Source organism: Erythrolamprus reginae, chromosome 1 (assembly GCF_031021105.1).
Source record: "Erythrolamprus reginae isolate rEryReg1 chromosome 1, rEryReg1.hap1, whole genome shotgun sequence".
In the NCBI taxonomy this organism is placed as follows: domain Eukaryota; kingdom Metazoa; phylum Chordata; class Lepidosauria; order Squamata; family Dipsadidae; genus Erythrolamprus; species Erythrolamprus reginae.
In genome coordinates this window covers 234,229,639-234,247,625 of record NC_091950.1, presented here as the reverse complement: position 1 = coordinate 234,247,625, position 17,987 = coordinate 234,229,639, and the positions used below count along the sequence as shown (strand labels likewise).

General features: G+C 38.1%; 1 protein-coding gene across 2 annotated transcripts in view; it reads right to left on the bottom strand.

The window, feature by feature from the left end:
- Positions 1-12,080, bottom strand: part of SLC1A4 (solute carrier family 1 member 4) — a 31,857-nt gene extending 19,777 nt beyond the window's left edge. The window contains exons 1-2 of one of the 2 annotated variants that reach the window (XM_070732557.1): positions 11,145-12,080; positions 626-668 (exon numbers count right to left, since the gene is read on the bottom strand). In XM_070732557.1, coding sequence (XP_070588658.1) covers positions 626-668; positions 11,145-11,680 — 579 coding nt within the window. In that variant the 5' untranslated portion in view covers positions 11,681-12,080. The remainder of the gene's footprint in view (positions 1-625; positions 669-11,144) is intronic. The other variant, XM_070732556.1, reaches the window with a different exon arrangement.
- Between the last annotated feature and the right edge of the window lie 5,907 nt (positions 12,081-17,987).

Sequence of the window (17,987 nt, the reverse complement as noted above, 5' to 3'; positions counted from 1 at the left end):
TGTATAAAAAATACCATGGAATTTAAATCAAACAATAAAGAGGATGTGAATTGGCAGCAAAATATCCATATAAGTTGTCACTCAGAGCTTGTTTATATTTTACAATTCAATTAAGGGTTCTTATTTTAGCAAACATCTATGCTTTATTGCCTCCCTGTTTTATAGAAAATGCAGAGTTAAATCTTTGAAAGACATTAGAAATTGCTTGACTATTTTTGTATAGAAATATTTTGTTACATAGGTTGCATATTTTGTTCATATGGTTAAAAAGTTAAGTCGCCCCCCCCCCCAAAATGGGCAAATAAAAGGCACCATTAAAAAGTCATAAGGCCAGATTATTGCAAAATCAAGAGCTTCTTATCAAGGATTCAAGCACCATATTGCACAATCTTCCATTGCCCTTGTTCAATATTTTGAATTTCCTAATTATCCAAACTGTTAAGATCTCAATAAATATTGGAATATTAGATACTCTTATAATTCTGTGTAGATTGACTCTTGTAAAATATATTTTTGTACTACCTATATCCTGCAAAGGACTACATTATAGATAATCAAACTCTTCTTGACTGAAAACTCAGAGTCTAGAACAGATTTTTTAAAAAGAGATACACAGGATAATTACCGATCGAAAGGCTGCAGCAATGAGATTTGCTGGAAACAAATTTCTGAAAAAAACAAAAACAAAAATTAAAAGTTGATAATATCTTTTTTTTTAAATCTTTATTGAATTATCTACATTTAAAAAACAACAACAAACAAAACCCACAAACGAAAAAGACAAAAACTAACAAGTATTTATAAACAACAACAATAAATATCAATAGCTATAACAGTGATATTGAAGCTATATATATACAATTTATTTTTCCTTTATCCTATTATTAGTGTCTATAATTCATATCTTATTTGTCTTTTTAGAGGCATGAACATTTATGGATGTTTCTTAATTCATCATTGTCTTTATGACCAAATGTTTAAGTTTGGGTTTTGTTTTAACCGTTCATACATTTTATTCCATATTTCATAAAATTCCATGTCATCTTTACCATGAATCTCCATCGTCAATTTACACATTTCTGAATACTCTAATCACCATAGAGGAGGTTGATATATTTTCTGATTTCCAATTCTGGCTGCTGTGGTTATATGTAGAATTAAGTGTCTTTCCTCTTTTGTTTTTCCCCCCAATTTTTAAAATCTTTCTCCACATTCAACGTACAACTTCATATACTGTACCTTCAATACAACTTAATATGCATATGCATTTCTCAAGTACAATAAACTAACCACATTCCAATTTTGCTTTATATTGTTTCATCTGTATCCATCTTTCTCCTCTCCACTTTCCTCTTTCTATCTCAGGCAGCTATTCCACCTCTACTACCTACTTTCTTCCTCCTTCTTCCTCCTTCTACTACACTTCCCTTCCCTTCTCCTTTCTCCTTCTTTCTCCTACTCTTCCTCTACTCTCTGCCCTTTCTCTCCTTCATTCCTATTTCCCACCCACCCTCAAAACCCTTCCCTAAGTTGGATAATTCTATTACAAATACATGACAGACTAGAATGCTTCTCTAGATTTTACCCTTCATAATCCTCCCTCTTATTTCTAAATCTCATATATATTATATTTAAATCTTAACTTTCGGTATATGTATTTTAACTTGTGCTACTTCCTTTTACCTAGTTTTGTCTCCTGGGTCTACCCCCAACCAATTCAATTTTTATTCCAGATTAGTTGCTATAGCTGGATTTTACAATTTTAGATTCTTTTGTGCTTCTTAGTTTTAGGCCTTCTCATTCCTTCTTTAATATCTTAGCTCATCTTTTGTTTTGTTTTTCTCCAACCATTTCTAAACACTCAATAAAAAAATCAAAATATAAATATCAACTTATCCTGTGGTTTCATATTAACAATAGTACTATTCTCTTGTATCTTATTTTACATATTATCATCAATATTATTGTAGTTCTTACATTGTGGTTTACTCACATGTATAGATTATTCAGATCCTGTATCAGGAAAACTTTATATGTGAACACCTTAACTGTATAATTTGTGCTTACTTCCCACAATTATATTATAAATTCCCTTAATAGAAATACATCTATCTGCTATGAAATATGAGATTGAATAAACAATCCCTTTTTTATCCCATAATCATATTTATCTAATCCAAATTTATGCCTCCTAAATCCAATCATATTAGATCCTCTTCCCTACTGATAATATTTATAAACAATGTTATATATCATAATACCAACATCAAAAAAGGAAATAGAAAATATACAAATAATCATCTTATTGTTGATTTGCTATAATCCATACTCATCAGAAATTGTAGTTTCTTCCAATTTATAACTTCATGTACTACAGCCAATCCTTCAAATCACTGCTCTGTCAATTAAATCTTATTCACTATTCATAATAATTATAGCAATATAATATATCATAAAAACATTGAGAAGCTACAGGTAAAGAAATATATTTCCTTTCTTTATTAAATCATCCATTTTCATGTTTCCATCTCACTTTTCTTAACTTTCCCCCCTTTTCTTCTTTTTACATTTATATCTCCATCTTCTTTTCCTCCAAACTTTTTCCCTCCTCTTAAAATAGTACTTGCCCAATTCTACCTTCAATTTTCCCCCTCTCCTCTTTGTTACCCTTTTTTTTAATTGTTTCATTCAGTGCCAATATTTTCTCCCAATTCTCCTTTGATTACTATAAATCCCAGTAAAATCATCATGAATTACAATATAGTTGTCAATTTACAATATCTTTTTTCTTTTTATCATTATAGCTTTCATTCTTTTATTTATTTTATTTTATCAAGTACGTATTGGTAATATACATAGATATAACACTGTTTCTATAGAATTTTCTTCCTTATCTTCCTTATTTTCATCATTACAAATGTTATTAACCTCTAATTTATTCTTAAAGTCATTGTTACCCTTTAATTCTTTTTCTCTTTTCTTTCCAGTTTGCAGTCCAAAAAAGTTTCTTTTGTGTCTTTTATTTCCTCATGAAGGTCTTTTAAAAATACAGTACCACCAATTCTTCATAATTGCTTATTTCCATGCCATCAATATCAAGAAATCATTAATGCTACAAAATGCAGCTGTTAGCAGGTATCTGTTTTCACAGCCTTTTTGGTATCTCAGTCTATACCTTAACAGTTCCAATCTCTTATTCTTTTCAGCATTAAAGTTTGTTCGAATATAAATCTGATTCAGACAGATCCAAATGGTCTTTCATTAAAATAACATATTATTTTATAGTTTCCCTGTTGAAGGTCAATAATTGTACAAACATCCATGAAGATTTACCACCATTGCAATTATTCCTCCAGTCTGTAGATGGCACCCTTGCTTCCAAATCTCCTTTTTATTCCATAGTATTCATCTGTATTTTTAATCAGTTCAATATTTTCACTGAAAAAACTTCTTTGCCAAACTATTAGACGACCACTTCAATAACAAAGTTCCAGATTCTCAAGGGTTAGAGACATCAGTTCAATTTCACCTCTTTTTTCTCCCCAATTTCTCTATGGTCCTCTGTTGGCTAGATAGCTGCTTTTAAAATTTCCTGTCCTTTTGTTCCCCTTTAATTTTTTTTAAACAGTCTGTTTTGGGCTTCTATCAGCAAAAAAACGTTCACCAATTTACTACCTTCTTCTCACTCTCCAGCACGCTCTTGTATCTTCCTTCCCAGGTGACCTCAATCATCAACAACAATCAATCAAGACATTCATGGCTTCCGCAACTGGAACAATGATGACATTTTCCTTTGTGGGAGGCTGAGAAAACTTTGTGGGCTCCATGGGGGGGTTGCCATTTGCCCAGCTTGCCGGCAGGTGCTTCTCTTTTCCCCCACCCCTACAGGGCAGTTCTGGTCCGGTTCCAATTGAGCCAGACCTCCTAGCGACGGGGATATTGGGGTTCCCCATTGGAGCGTGGGGAACACCCATCTCAGCATGTGCGTTTGGCCATGCCCTCTTTTCCTCTTTTGTATATCTTGAAGCATCCCCAATAAGAACAATTCCTGTTTTAGATCTTTCTGTTAAAATTTTGCCTATTTCTTTCTGTTAAAACTTCTTATTCTTTTCCAAAAGACTCTAATTTGGGGTCAAGTCCACCATTAAATTCCTTTCTCTTTTTTACATTTTCAACATTTCGGCGAGGTCATTGGAAACATCTTTGCCAGAGGCGCTGGAGGGAGGTGCCAATGATAAAACATTTTATAAATGTTTTCTTTATATAAGGCCATCAATGTATTTTTTGTAGTTTGTTTCCCATATTTTATCCCATTCTGCCAATGCGATTGGATAACAAAAATGTTGTCCCGAAGCAATCATGTTTCCTTTCACTACTAATTGATGCTACTTGGAATAGAAATAGAATCTTGGGCAGGATGTTCATTTTTATGATGGCAATCTTCCCTAGGAGTGATAATTTAGTCCAACTTTCTAGTTTCCTCTGTATTTTTTGTGTTACTATCTTATAACCTCAATTAGCTTGCATATTGGTATAAAATAATCTCTGTTTTAGGATTTAGCATTAGTTCATCATTAACAAGGCAGTAACAAATACTGCATCAGCATTTTTAAGGCCTTAATAGACATACTTGTCTCAACAGTACATTTCAAAGAATTTACAAATAATTAACAATGTTATTAATAACTGTTTTCTTCAGCGGCTGCGTGAAAATTCCAACAAAATATACCAAACTGCAGAAAGTGCAATCCATGGGCAGTAATAGTTAAAAAAAAAAAAAGTAAATCGGAGAATGATTCCAATTAAAAATGCAAAATAATCTTAATTTCATAATTTAGTCAGAAATATTTGTTTTCCCTATTTTATTTTTGGGAATCTTTTTAAAAAAAGAGTGAGTACTTAAATATTGCTAAGTACATCAAACATATTTCTAATAGATATTCTATTCTATACTATTTTAAGGTACAATGGCAACAGCTCACATGCCAGTATAAAAGGCTCCGCATGCCACCCGTGGCACCTGTGCCATAGGTTCGCCATCACTTATTTCAGGGTTCAAAAAAATATAAGACAGGGGAAACACAGTAACTACATTGAAAGTATTGTTTGAATAGAGCCAATCTGTTCAAGTCCTGTAAGGCAGGATTAGGAAATAACCCTTGACTATGTCAATAATTGTAAAGTGTACCACTACAGAAATACTTCATAGAAAACCATGGTATAACATAACAGAAAATACTGGACAGAGGGAGAATAAAACTCATCAGAGAGATTTAACTCAGTTCTGTTATCTATCAATTTCCAAATATAATTTCTGAATTAAAAACTGATTTACTTAAGAGTAGGAGGCATACAGAAAACTCCTGAAAAGAATAAAAGGACAGCCATTAGTGCACTCCAAGAGCAAGCTGAATATTTTGCCCTGTTTTAACTTCAAATCAGCCCCCATGCACCCGAAACATCACAGAAAAGGCACCTGCAGAATAAACAGCTCTAATCTGGTGTCAAGTCTGTATCAAAGGTTAGACACTAATTCTATAAACACTGCTGGGAATAGAAGCTTTCAGATCTATTGTACTCAGGATAAAGGGAACCAGAAAGATTGGTGAAACAAAAAGAGCATTCATTGTCTGAAGCACAGTTAAGCTGCCTGATCTTCCGTTCTATACTCAATTCATGCTATATGAACTTTCCAATAACCATTAGGAAATGCTAAAGTCTACAACTGTCTAGACAATTGCATTTATCAGCAATTTTTAACTTTACTGATGTTTTTACATCTATTAATAATGAATAGATAATTTAGATTTTCTAAAAGATAATGCTTTCTTGTAGACTTCATTTTTGTTCCATGGTATTAAAATTAGACCATTCCTATTATTCTTAGAAAATTTAACATCTTTGATTACAATTTCTGCCAATATCCTAAGCCAGTGTTTCCCAACCTTGGCAACTTGAAGATATTTGGACTTCAACTCCCAGAATTCCCCTGCCAGGTTGGGAAACACTGTCCTAAGCAAATCTGTAAAAAATATTTTAGCAATGTCTTATCTTCATATTGATATCTTTTGATTTAAAAAAATGATTACTTGATTTATTTTTGCTTCATTTACTGTACATAAAACTATATACAGTAGCATTAACCTCAAGGCCATATTTGCTGAAAGTATGTTTGACTAAAGAAAATACATGTGATGATGAACCTATGGCACATGTGCCACAGGTAGCATGCAGAGTCATATCTGCTGGCATAAGAGGTGTTGTCCTAGCTCAGCTCCAGTGCGCATGTGCACGCTGACCAGCTAATTTTTGGCTTGTGCAGCTCTGGAGCTTAGGGAGGGCGAAAAACAGGCCTACAAGAAGTCGGGAAACGAGGAAGCGGATAAGGGGGGGGTGTCGTGTGCGCATGCATGGGGGGCAGGGCAGCGGGGGCTCATGTATGCATATGTAGGTGGGTGAGACGTGTGGGGGCATTGAATTATGGGTATGGGCACACATGTACTGCATCGGAGGGAAGAAAGGTTCACCATCGCTGTTCTATATAATTCTGTAGACCAGAGATCCAGAGATCTAGATACAGGCAAGGTCTGGTCTCTTTCAGCCTTGTGCAAATCAGAACAGCAAAGTTTCCCATGTCTCCTATTTATTTGCCTACACTTGTATCCTTGACAAAAGAATTCATCAAAACTCACGTAGTTTTTACACAAGGATCATTCTTTGCAAGAGACTCAGCTTATGGGGAAGGATACAATTAAATAACTCAAAGATTTTGGGTTCTTCAATTCGTTTTCTCAATTAAATTTCTCTTAAAAGTTATTTGTTGAACAGATAAAAATATCACAAGTCCACTTTTGCACCAAGACAACTCTAAGTATTTTTTTCTCATAAACTAATGCAATCTTTTTCCTCCCTTTGAATTGTTTTATTCTATTATTGTAATGTGCAGTAGTACATAGGGTTTAGCAAGCCGTGTTTTAAGTAAAAACAACTGATTGACCTCATTATTGGAAACCTTCAAGGTAACTGCAGGCCACTGAAGCTGACTTGTAGATCTGAAGGTCAACGGTTCAGATCTCATCACTGGCTCAAGGTTGACTCAGCCTTCCATCCTTCCGCGGTGGGTAAAATGAGGACCCAGATTGTGGGGGCAATAGCCTAGCTCTGTTTTAAAAAGTGCTATTGCTAACATGTTGTAAGCCGCCCTGAGTCTAAGGAGAAGGGCGGCATAAAAATTGAATAAATAAAATAAATAAAATAAAATAAATAACTGCAAATTAATTGGCTAGCAGTCACTTTGCAGAGAGAGATGGTCAGTATATAAATTTAATAAATACAAGTACAAGTACTGAAACACATAATATTAATAATAATAATAACAATAATAATAATAATAATAATAATAATAATTTATTAGATTTGTATGCCGCCCCTCTCCGAAGACATGTGCTCACAGAACTTTTTATTTGAAGAACATGCTTCCAACCAAATTAACTGGTGGTTAAATTAAGAGCTCATTTTGGGGAATAACAACTATTATTTATTAATTAAATTGTTCGCTGTGTATCTCGCTGTAATTTAGTGGGATGGGAACTAAATTAAATGTATCACCATGGAATGTGACTCCACCCCGATCAGGATCTAGTGGCAGAGATTCCATCCTCTTCTCACAACAAAATACCTTACTCCGCCAGACTTGAAATACTTCGATTAGACAACTTACAACTCCATCGTCTCCGTTCCAACTTAACTATAGTTCATAAAATCATATACCAAAATGTTCTACCTGTTAACGACTACTTCACCTTCAACCACAACAACACACAAGCACGAAATAGATTGAAACTAAATGTCAACCGCTCCAAACTAGACTGCAAAAAATACGACTTCAGCAACCGAGTAATCTCTACCTGACTCTAGGGTTTCTACTCCTAACTCCAAAACTTTTAACCTTAGACTATGTACAATCTACCTCTCCCCCTTTCTAAGAGGTCTGTAAGAGGCGTGCATAAGCGCACCATTGTGCCTACCGTCCCTGTCCTATTGTCTTCTATCACTTCTTTTTATCATTACTTATCTAATGTTTTATTTGAATAAATTAACACCCTATAATTGTTTGACAAAATAAATAAAAATAAATAAAATTCCCTCATCTCCATGTACTTAAAAGAAATGTAAAATGGGGGTGCCTCTAAAAGTGATTTGAAACTGTTGTACAAAATTCAGTGGCCAGGATGTGAACAGGAAAAGAGTTGCAAGTGCAATACTACTTTATTACCAACAATGATTTCTGGATCCAGTTCAAGCTTAGCTTCAAGGCTTCTTAACAACTACCTTAATTTAAAGTAGAGATGGGGGAACTGGATGGAGCTGGGCATTTAATGGCCAAGTGCCTTTCCGGATGCCTGGACTTTGCAGCAGGTATTTTTTATTTCTTTTCTTTCTCCTAGGATTAAACTCTCAACCTATTGAGTGAGAGAGGCAGGTGTCATCACCACCAGGCCACCATGACACCCAAAGTTCCTATTATATAAGAAGTAAAAAAACATGGACCCAAAGGGAATTCTACTCTGTAATGGCCTTGGTGGTATGAAATACCTGGGCTCTGCTGTTACGCCTGGTATGCCACCAACCAACCTTCCACAGGTGGGAACACTGTTTTGTTTAAACAGGTGTTTGGAGTATAATTTTTAACTTTGATATGATATTGTGACCTTGATCCAATTCATATCTAGGAGATGTTGGCACAAACAAGAGTTCTAATAAGGTTGGAGCTTGATGATAAAGGAGATGATATGTTGGGTCTCCAAAGGGAATAAGTCCTATCTCACTCTTTCTTCTCTCCCACAGGAAAATATAATTAGCTGAAATGTGAGGAATTTTGGTCACTATCCTCCCTTTCTGGTGACAGCAAATGAAACAAGGCAAGTAAATTCTGAGTAAAAAGATAAGGCATCCGGCATTTTGGGGGAGTAACTGATTTGTCCTGAGAGAAAGACTAGCAGAACAGATGTTAGTGGAGTTATCTAATTGCTACTGATACAGTTCCCAGTTTCAGCTGGTAATCCTGAATTATTAGGGGCTTTCAATTCTTGCACCAATTTTGTATCACAAAAATCAGGCAGACAACAGGCAACCTTATTCAGGTTGGAATCAAGCATCTGTTGAAAATAAAATAAAATGTCAACAAAATTAAATCCTGCTTATTATGATGATTGGTAATTGCTATATAATTGGTCATATTCTTTTTAACTTTTACTCTCTTCTAAGTTTTAAAGAGTAGGATAGAGATAAATTCATTAGTTTACATTTTGACATAAATTTATTAAACTTATATGCAGCATCCAGTATGAAACCCATAGTTATGTTTCCCTTTTTACTACTCTGAATTTTGTAGAGCAATTCTCTGACAAAGAATGAATTGAAAAATATACATATCATACCCAAGAATTTGAGGTCAAAAGTCCTGTGTGTTTTTAAATTTGATATTTACATAGTGAGCCATATATTGACAAGCAAATGGGATAAAAATTATTTGGCTTCAAAAAATTAAAATTTGTAAAAAAAATTAACATATTGGTCTTTAAACTTTTTTCTACAATGTACCTTAATTTCAACTATTTTGATATACAGAGGCTTCCCCACCCATTGTACAAATAAGTATTGACTGTTCTTTAAGTGCCAAAGAACAACAAAAGGTTTATTCTGGGTCAATACCATGTTTGCTAGTCATAATTTTACTAATTATGATAAAATCAAGCAAGATTTGATATCATTTTCCATTAAAATCTCATACTTAGCCAGCCTGAATGCAAAAGCTACACATTCTGAATCAGCAGTTTCTGAGCTGTTTTATGTACAAGGAGTAAGCTGTGCTCATATTGCTCCTACATTTTCCTGGTTGTGGTCTTTTTGTTAATTGGTTGGGAATAAGATACTCTAATAAATCAAATTAGCAAGGGATCCTCCATTAGATGCTTCTTCTCCCTAATCTAATGGTACATCCTCTTAGTAATTAAACAGACAGGCAACCCATAACATCTGAAGAGTAATTGAGTGATGAGTGATCTGAATGGGAGACCATATAAGAGCAGGACATACCGGTAAACACAATTTTGCTGAAATAAACTGAAGACTTTTCTCAACCCCCGAAAAAATTAAAGATTGTGCACAGCTTTTATAAGATTTGAGTTTTCTCAGATACAGTCAAAGTTTCTACAAAAGCCTAAATGAATTTGCATGTGGATACTTCTCTTACATGTACAGATAGTTAAGACATTTGCATAGAAATGTTACTGATGGTAGCAGATATAATCCCTTAGCTCTGAAAGACATCTGTTTATGTTTCTTTTTTCTCCCAATTCCTGTGCAGAAATCTGTAAATTGAAATTATGCCTATGCCTCACGAAATGGTCTCCAGGTCTTTAAACTTTATACAGTACCATAATGCATCTGTTAAGTAAACGTTGAAGAACCAAAACCTGCATTTAATTCAGAAAGAGGGAGGGAGGGAGAAAGAAAGAAGGAAGGAAGGAAGGAAGGAAGGGGGAAGAGGAAGGCAGAATGGAATGAAGGAAGGAAAGAAGGAAGGAAGGAAGGATGGAAGGAAGGAAGGGAAAGGAAGGAAGGAAGAGAAAGAAAGAAAGAAAGAAAGAAAGAAAGAAAGAAAGAAAGAAAGAAAGAAAGAAAGGTCTAAAAGCATCCAACAGATCTGGAGGTAAAAAAGTAAATAACAGAATTTTCAAAAGTCAAACTTTGTACGGTTTTATTGTAAGTTTTTAAGTGTTTTTAAACAGTCTCTCTTTTTAGATGTCTGAATTTTTAAATACTCTATGTCTTGTTCTTCTTTCTTGTGAGCCACCTTGGGGAGTTGGGCAGCATACAAATGGAACTAACTAAATATCTTAGTATCTACCCTGCAGGCGTTTTGGACCATAACTCCTACATACATAGTCTCAATATTAAGACTATGAAATTGCATTTCTAAAAGGGGGGAGGGAGAGGGTACCACCAGCATCCCTTGCCTCTCACTATGGAGCTAATGAGCAAGGTAGGAATCACCTCAGGCTCAGCCACCAAGTTCGCCTCTTGACCAGGAAGCTCAGGAAGGAAGCGCAACCTCCCCCACCCCCCAAAAAATCCCTTACCTTGCCAGGTCCAGGAAAGAGTCCACGGTCTCCTTGTTGGTGGGCATGGCGCCGTTCAAGCCCAAGTCTTTGCTATTGAGCTCCCCGGCGCCCACCCCGGGTTTGATGATGAAGGCCAGGGCGACGGCGAGCGCCGAGGCGATCAAGGTGGTAACCAAGAAGTAGGCGATGGCGATGCCACCCAGCTTGCCCAGGGACCGCGTGTCCAGGCTGGCCGCTCCGGAGACCAGGCTGCATACGACCAAGGGCAGGATGATCATCTTCAGCATGCGGAGCAGCATCTCTCCCGGGAAGGCCAAGTAGGTGACCTGAGCCCGGGTGAGCGGCGTCTGCCTCAACAGGGCGCCCATGGCCACCCCGGCCAGCACGCCCGTCACCGTCAAGATCACGATGCAGTTGTTCCTCAGGAACCGCCCGAAGCTCCGCAGCTGGAAAAGCTTCAGCCGGGGCTGCTTCACGCCTTCCTCGCCAGCCTCGAAACCCGTCAGCACCGTCGGCTCCAGGAAGCCATTCCGGCTCTCGGTCGGCTTCTCCATGCCGGTCGACGGGGACCGCTGCCCAACCCTTTTTTAATTCAGAAAAGGCGCGCAGACAAAAATGCGGTGATAAAGAGGGCTGCTTGGAGAAGAAGCCTTGATATTATTATTAGTATTATAAACGCTTCCCAGGGGCAGAGGGAGAGGTCCGCTCTTTCCAGGCGCCGCGTGCCACCCTCGCACCACCGAGCGCCTTTTATGCGCGACGTCGTTCCCGCGAGGAAGGCGGCTAGACGCAGCAGCAGTGGCGCCCTCCCTCTCTCCCACCCACTCGATAAGGCTGATGCAAGGCAAAGGCGCTCTGGGCTCAGCTCCGGCCATCCCCCCCCACTCCCCACTCCTCCAATCAGTCACTCCGGAGCGGCAGCCCCCCTCCTCTCTGAGAAGCCTCATCCAACTCAACGCGGGGGGTTTCTAGTGAAAGGGTAGGCGGGAGGAGTGCGAGGGAGGCGCGAACGGGCTAGGGCGGCGCGGGTGGGTGGGTGAGAGGGCTGTCATTCATCCACCTGAGAGAAAACGAGCGAGCAACTAAGCGGGGCGGGGAGGTGGGAGGGTTCCTTGGAGTTTTATTTCAGCAGGGGTCCCCTGCCGCCGCCCCCCGCCGATTTTGCCATAAATGGCGAGGCGACGACGGCGACAATCGATAAGAAAAGCGTTCGTTCCCGGGAGCGCGCGGGCTGGTTGGCAGAGCCCTCGATAATGGTACGCGCTCCGGACCGTACCACTTCGGGTTCGGAGGAGGAAGCGGTTCTGAACCGATTTTCTCCGCCTCAGACGTAGTGCTTTTTCCCCCCCGTTAAAAACAAAAAAAGCAAGTAAAAAAAAAAAGGTCACCTGCCGTATTGGCCTCGCCGAGCCTTAATCCAAGGCAAAAAAATGGCCCGTGGTGTTTTTCTGCCTCCCCGTGTTCTGAAATGGCGTTATCCCTTTGTAGGGAATCCTTCCATTCGGTGGACCTGTTTCATTCCTCTGAGGGAATGCGAAAACTCGATGAAACTGGATGCTGCCTTCTAAGCGGCAGCGGTAGCAGCCCGGCTATATACTCTAGCTCGGAGGACTGAAGCCACACTTGTGATTGACGACTAACGACCACAGCTAGAAAGAGTTCCCATTGACCCTCCAGAAGGGCAACCTCGGAAAGGCCTTCCATCTGGGAATAGGCTGCACAGTCGTGGGATGCTGGGGATAGGGGGACACAGTGGGGGTAGCGAAAATGGAGCTTACATATAGTAAATAATGTATAATGTGTATAATGTGCACTCATTATATACATTGTATAATCGGGTGGGCTGCTGCCCGGACGGGGCGGGGGGAGGGGAGGGAACGCAGTGGGGTAGCGAAAATAGAGCTCCAGCTCAGAGTACCCAATTTGCACTGAAAGATGTTGAAAGAAAATACAGGGTGTCCTGCATAAGCCACGCCCATAGTGCTGTAGTAAAAATATTGGTAACCCTTCACAGGGTATAATGTATATAATTAGTGCACATTATACACATTGAGTGTGTATAATATGTATGTACACATATGGCATATATACATATAGTATATTTTGGATGTTTAGTAATAGTAAATATCTTGTATCTCTTTGAGGCGATGCCAGGCACCCTAACCCAAACCTTTGACGTGAGTGATGTCAAGTTGCCCACCTTTAAGCCAGTCACATTTATTTTATTTATTTTATTGTATTTGTATGACCTTTAAGCCACCACCCCCCAGTCACATGATTGTCAAGCTACTACTCACCTGGTAACATGGCTGGCAAGCCACTCCTACCCAGTCACATGGTTGACAAGCCACCTCTATCTGGTCAAATGACTATCAAGCCACACCCACAAAATAAGCCACTCCCACAGTGCTGTAGTAGAGAAAATGGTGGTGCTTCACCGCCAAAGCAGGCAGATGTGCACCTGCTAGATGCCTCATCCCTCTGGACTGCAATGGGACGCAAAAGACCCCATTGCAGACTCCTTGCTACAGGCTGAGAAATGGAAAAGCTGCTTCATGGGGTGACAGGTGATGGCAGCAGGGAATGGTTCGCCTGACCCTGCCTGATTTTGTTTGAGACAGCAACAAATAAAAATGGAAGGCTATCCCTTGCAGTCAGACACTCCTATGGGAAGTAGCCAGGCCTGCCAAAAACAGGTGCTTCCTTTCCTCACCATATGGGCATCCTGCTAGCTAGAAGGTCTCCAACTTGGCAACTTTAAGACTTCAACTCCCAGAATTCCTCAGCCAGCATTTGGTCCTGTTTTTCTAAAGAGCTACATTTGGCAGACCCTTAGCAGGCAGGGCTTTTCTGCTGTGACCCTCCATGTTGCAAGAGTCATCAGAAAATCCAGCTGCCTCTTGAAAAAGCACCTTCCAGACAACCCTGATCTGATTGACTGAGAATCTCCATAGACATTCTCCATTCTGTGGATTCTCCCTCCAAAGGTGAGGATGGCTGCATCACTTCTAAACTTTCCAAGGTTCCTCAACACCTAATTATTTTTGTTTTTAGCTGCTTTTATAGTTTTTAATGCTTTTAGTGTTGATTAATCATAAGGATTTTAGATAATTTATTGGGGGTTTTTGTTGTAGAGTGCTTAGAGTTGCTCTTCTGCTTGTGAGAAGAGTAGCTGTATAAAGTCTTCTACTTCCAACTGTTCATTTAGTGAACATGTGAAGTTACAGTGGCACTGGAAAAAAGTGACTTACAATCATTTTTCCACATGACCATTTCAGCATACCCATTATCGTGTGATCAAAAGTTGGCTGCTTGCAAGTGGCATGTATTTATGATGGTTGCAGTGTCTCGGGGTCATGTGATCATCTCTTGTGACCCTCTGACAAGCAGAGTTAATTGGGAAGCCAGATTCACTTAACACCTATGTTATTAATTTAACAACTGGGGTGATTCCCTTAACAGCTGTGGCAAGGAAAGTAATAAAATGGGGCAAAATGCACTTACCAACTATCTTGCTTAGCAACAGAAAATTTGGGCTTAGTTGTGGTCATAAGTCATAAGTTGTGGTCATTTATCTGTAGATAAATAAATATTAGGGAAATTAGTAATCAGCAACTCTGCTCATTGAGAGCCGGGGTGGCGCAGTGGTTAAGAGTGCAGCACTGCCTGCTACTTCAGCTAACTGCTGGCTGTAGTTCAACAGTTCAAATCTCACCACCGGCTCAAGGTTGACTCAGCCTTCCATCCTTCCGAGATGGATAAAATGAAGACCCAGATTGTTGGAGGCAATATGTTGATTCTGTAAACTGCTTAGAGAGGGCTGTAAAAGCTATGAAGTGGTATATACTGTAAATCTAAATGCTAAATGCCATTGCTATTATCTCTGGCAATCAAGCTGTAGCTGCTGCTGTCTTCCCTTGCCTCTCCAGCCAAGTGTGGATAAGATTGAGTTGGGAGATAAACCAGGAGAAAAGGACTTGAGGACATCCAAGATCTTTCAAAAACTTGGGATGGACTGTGATGAGTTTCTAGGAACAAGCTTGTTCCTAAAGCTTCTTAGTGTCATAATCTTTACAGCACTTGATGTTATTTTGACCAGTGATAGGATAATGCATACAAATGAGGAGACATAAACAAGCAAACCCAATTTGCAGAGAAGTAATTCTAAAAATCCAAGTCCTCATACTTGGTTGGTTAGAAAAAACAAGAGTGTAATATACATTTACTTTTGAACAACTGATCATATTTTTACAAAACTATAAATAAGCTAAAATATTTAGGTGGCTGGTACTTTATCAGTCACTCTTATACTATGCCCCGCACTGCTTTCCCCATAGACCTGCTGAATTTTTCAATAACAGACATTAAAGTTAGGATGTTCGTTCTGTTGAAACCAATAGAAATGACTAAACCTTTCCCTGTTTCATATTACATATTCAGAATGGTTTGAATCTGTGTAGTTTGTCACTCTTTATGACATAGATTGGTTATATGCCACCGTTGGTTTCAACGCCTAGCAACTACATAAATAGGCTTTCTCCATGAACTTGATAAGTGCAAGGCTGTATTTCTCAAACCAGCTGTGTTGATATAATTTAAGCATGTATACAAGCATTCCTACTACTACCACGAATTCTTTCTGGACCACACCATCTTATAAAGGCAATACAATGTTGGAAGTCACTCCAGGAAGTATTTTATTGTATACCCAATTCCAAAACTGTGTGTCAAAGCATATTTTAATTAGAAGCATTTCATTTGAAAATAAATATATACATTCCTTTTTATTACTAGCTTGACCTGCCAGTAACCATAGGAAACAATGTTACAAAAATGAGACAATATTGTGAATACAAATATTGTGAGACTAAGCTTAGCCCATAGGTAACAACTTTACTATGTTTAATTAGATCAAACATAGAATAAACAAGCACAGGAAATTCTTTAGAATATTGACTTCCTTTGATACACAGGAAGAACACCCAGCATCATATATATCAAAGAGAAAATCTACATATCTATTAAATTTAATTAAAAACTGTTTCCCAGGAGAATTGCATGTCCGCCAGAATAAACAGTTTAAGAAACATTCTCACATACACATTTTCCCTATAAAAACTTTTGAACATTACAACCCCAATTTTGTAGACTACCTTTTGAAAGCCGTGTTTTCTAGGCTGTGCTCTCAAAAATAAACTACTTCCACTCCAAGCAACAGTCCAGGTGTCATCATTATCTCATGTTATTCTCCTCAGACACATTCAGTGCTTAACTACACTCTCCTAACGAAACAGGATTCCTTCATCCAGATTTATAGGACATTCCACCCTCTCTATTGGGCTGGCCTGGGATTGCACTGAAATGGGTTTTCTGAAAAGTGCAACCCTTGTAAGGGTGCAAGTAAATGCAGGACTGCCTCCATACTTATTATAATACAAAATTCAAGCTGAGGATATAGCACCAATCCAGAAATTGATACATACCTTCTTAGCACAGGGAGCATTACAAAAATGTACTTCTCCTTACAACTTCCAATTTTCACTGTATATAAAACAAAGACTGATCTTAAAGGAAGCCTCATTTATTGTTTCAATCAATCTTGGATTTATCAATGCTTATATCATCCCCAAGCCCTGGTTCTTGCACATTAATACAGAGATTGGTGCAATGGTCTTCTATTTCACTCTTGTGGACTTCTGTGCTTCTTTTTTCAGTATCCTCATGGATTCTTCATCACAATACCTCTACATGTTTACATGGAAAAGCCAAAAATATACCTTGACTCAAAATGTCTCCCACATTTAAAAAGCTGACTCATCTTCATTAACGTGTAACTCAAATCTCAACCCAATTATTGCTAGCTTCAATAACAAAAACTGTCCATCATTTAACTTTCTTCCCTGGGTAAAAAAAAGGACATAAATTCCAGTATCTACAACCAGAAGTAATCTATTTAGGATACAGGAACATGAAACTAGCACCGGAACGCATCAAAGCCATACTCCATATAAAGCCTCCTACCACCAGACGTCAGCTTCTGTCTGTCATGGATTCTACGGGATTGATTATACAGATTCTGAATCTGTACAATTTCTCACACTTTAGATTGATGGCATATAGATTGATTATATGCCATCAAGTTATTTCTAACTTCTATCAACCACATAGGTAACCCTTTCCCCACCAAATAAGACATCCCCTGATAATAAGCCCAATTGGGATTTTGAGTTCATGGCAATAAGCCCAAGTATTTATTTTAGGGTTCCAAAAAAATGAGGAAAACATGGTAGATGTTTTCCATGAACTTTATAAAAAGCAATTTCGTATTTCTCAAACAAGCTGCGTGGATATAATTTAAGTATGTATAGATTTCCTACTGTTTTTACAAACTTTTTCTAAAACAACAATCATATAATAATAGTACATTGTTGGCCGACACATTGGAAAATATTTTTATTACCAGTTACAGAACCGATATAAACTGGTGTCAGAAAATATTTTAATTAGAACCATTTAACTTAAGAATAAAACTGTTCACACATTCTCTTTTATCACTAACTTGACAGTCTTATGAAAACGAGACAATGTCCCAAATACAAAATATGTGCAGCTAAGCCACATTACTCTGTGTGTTTTGCTGCTTTTCTGATTCCATGCATCTCCAAACTGTGCACATAGACACCCTAATTTCAAATGTCATACTGAGTTCAGGTGGATTCTGTGTTTAGTCTTTTTATATTAAGTGTTTTAACCATTTTAATAATTGGATTTGTACTGTGCTTTGCTGTTGTGAGCCGCCCCGAGTCTTCGGAGAGGGGTGGCATACAAATCTAATAAACTATAAACTACTATGTATGGACC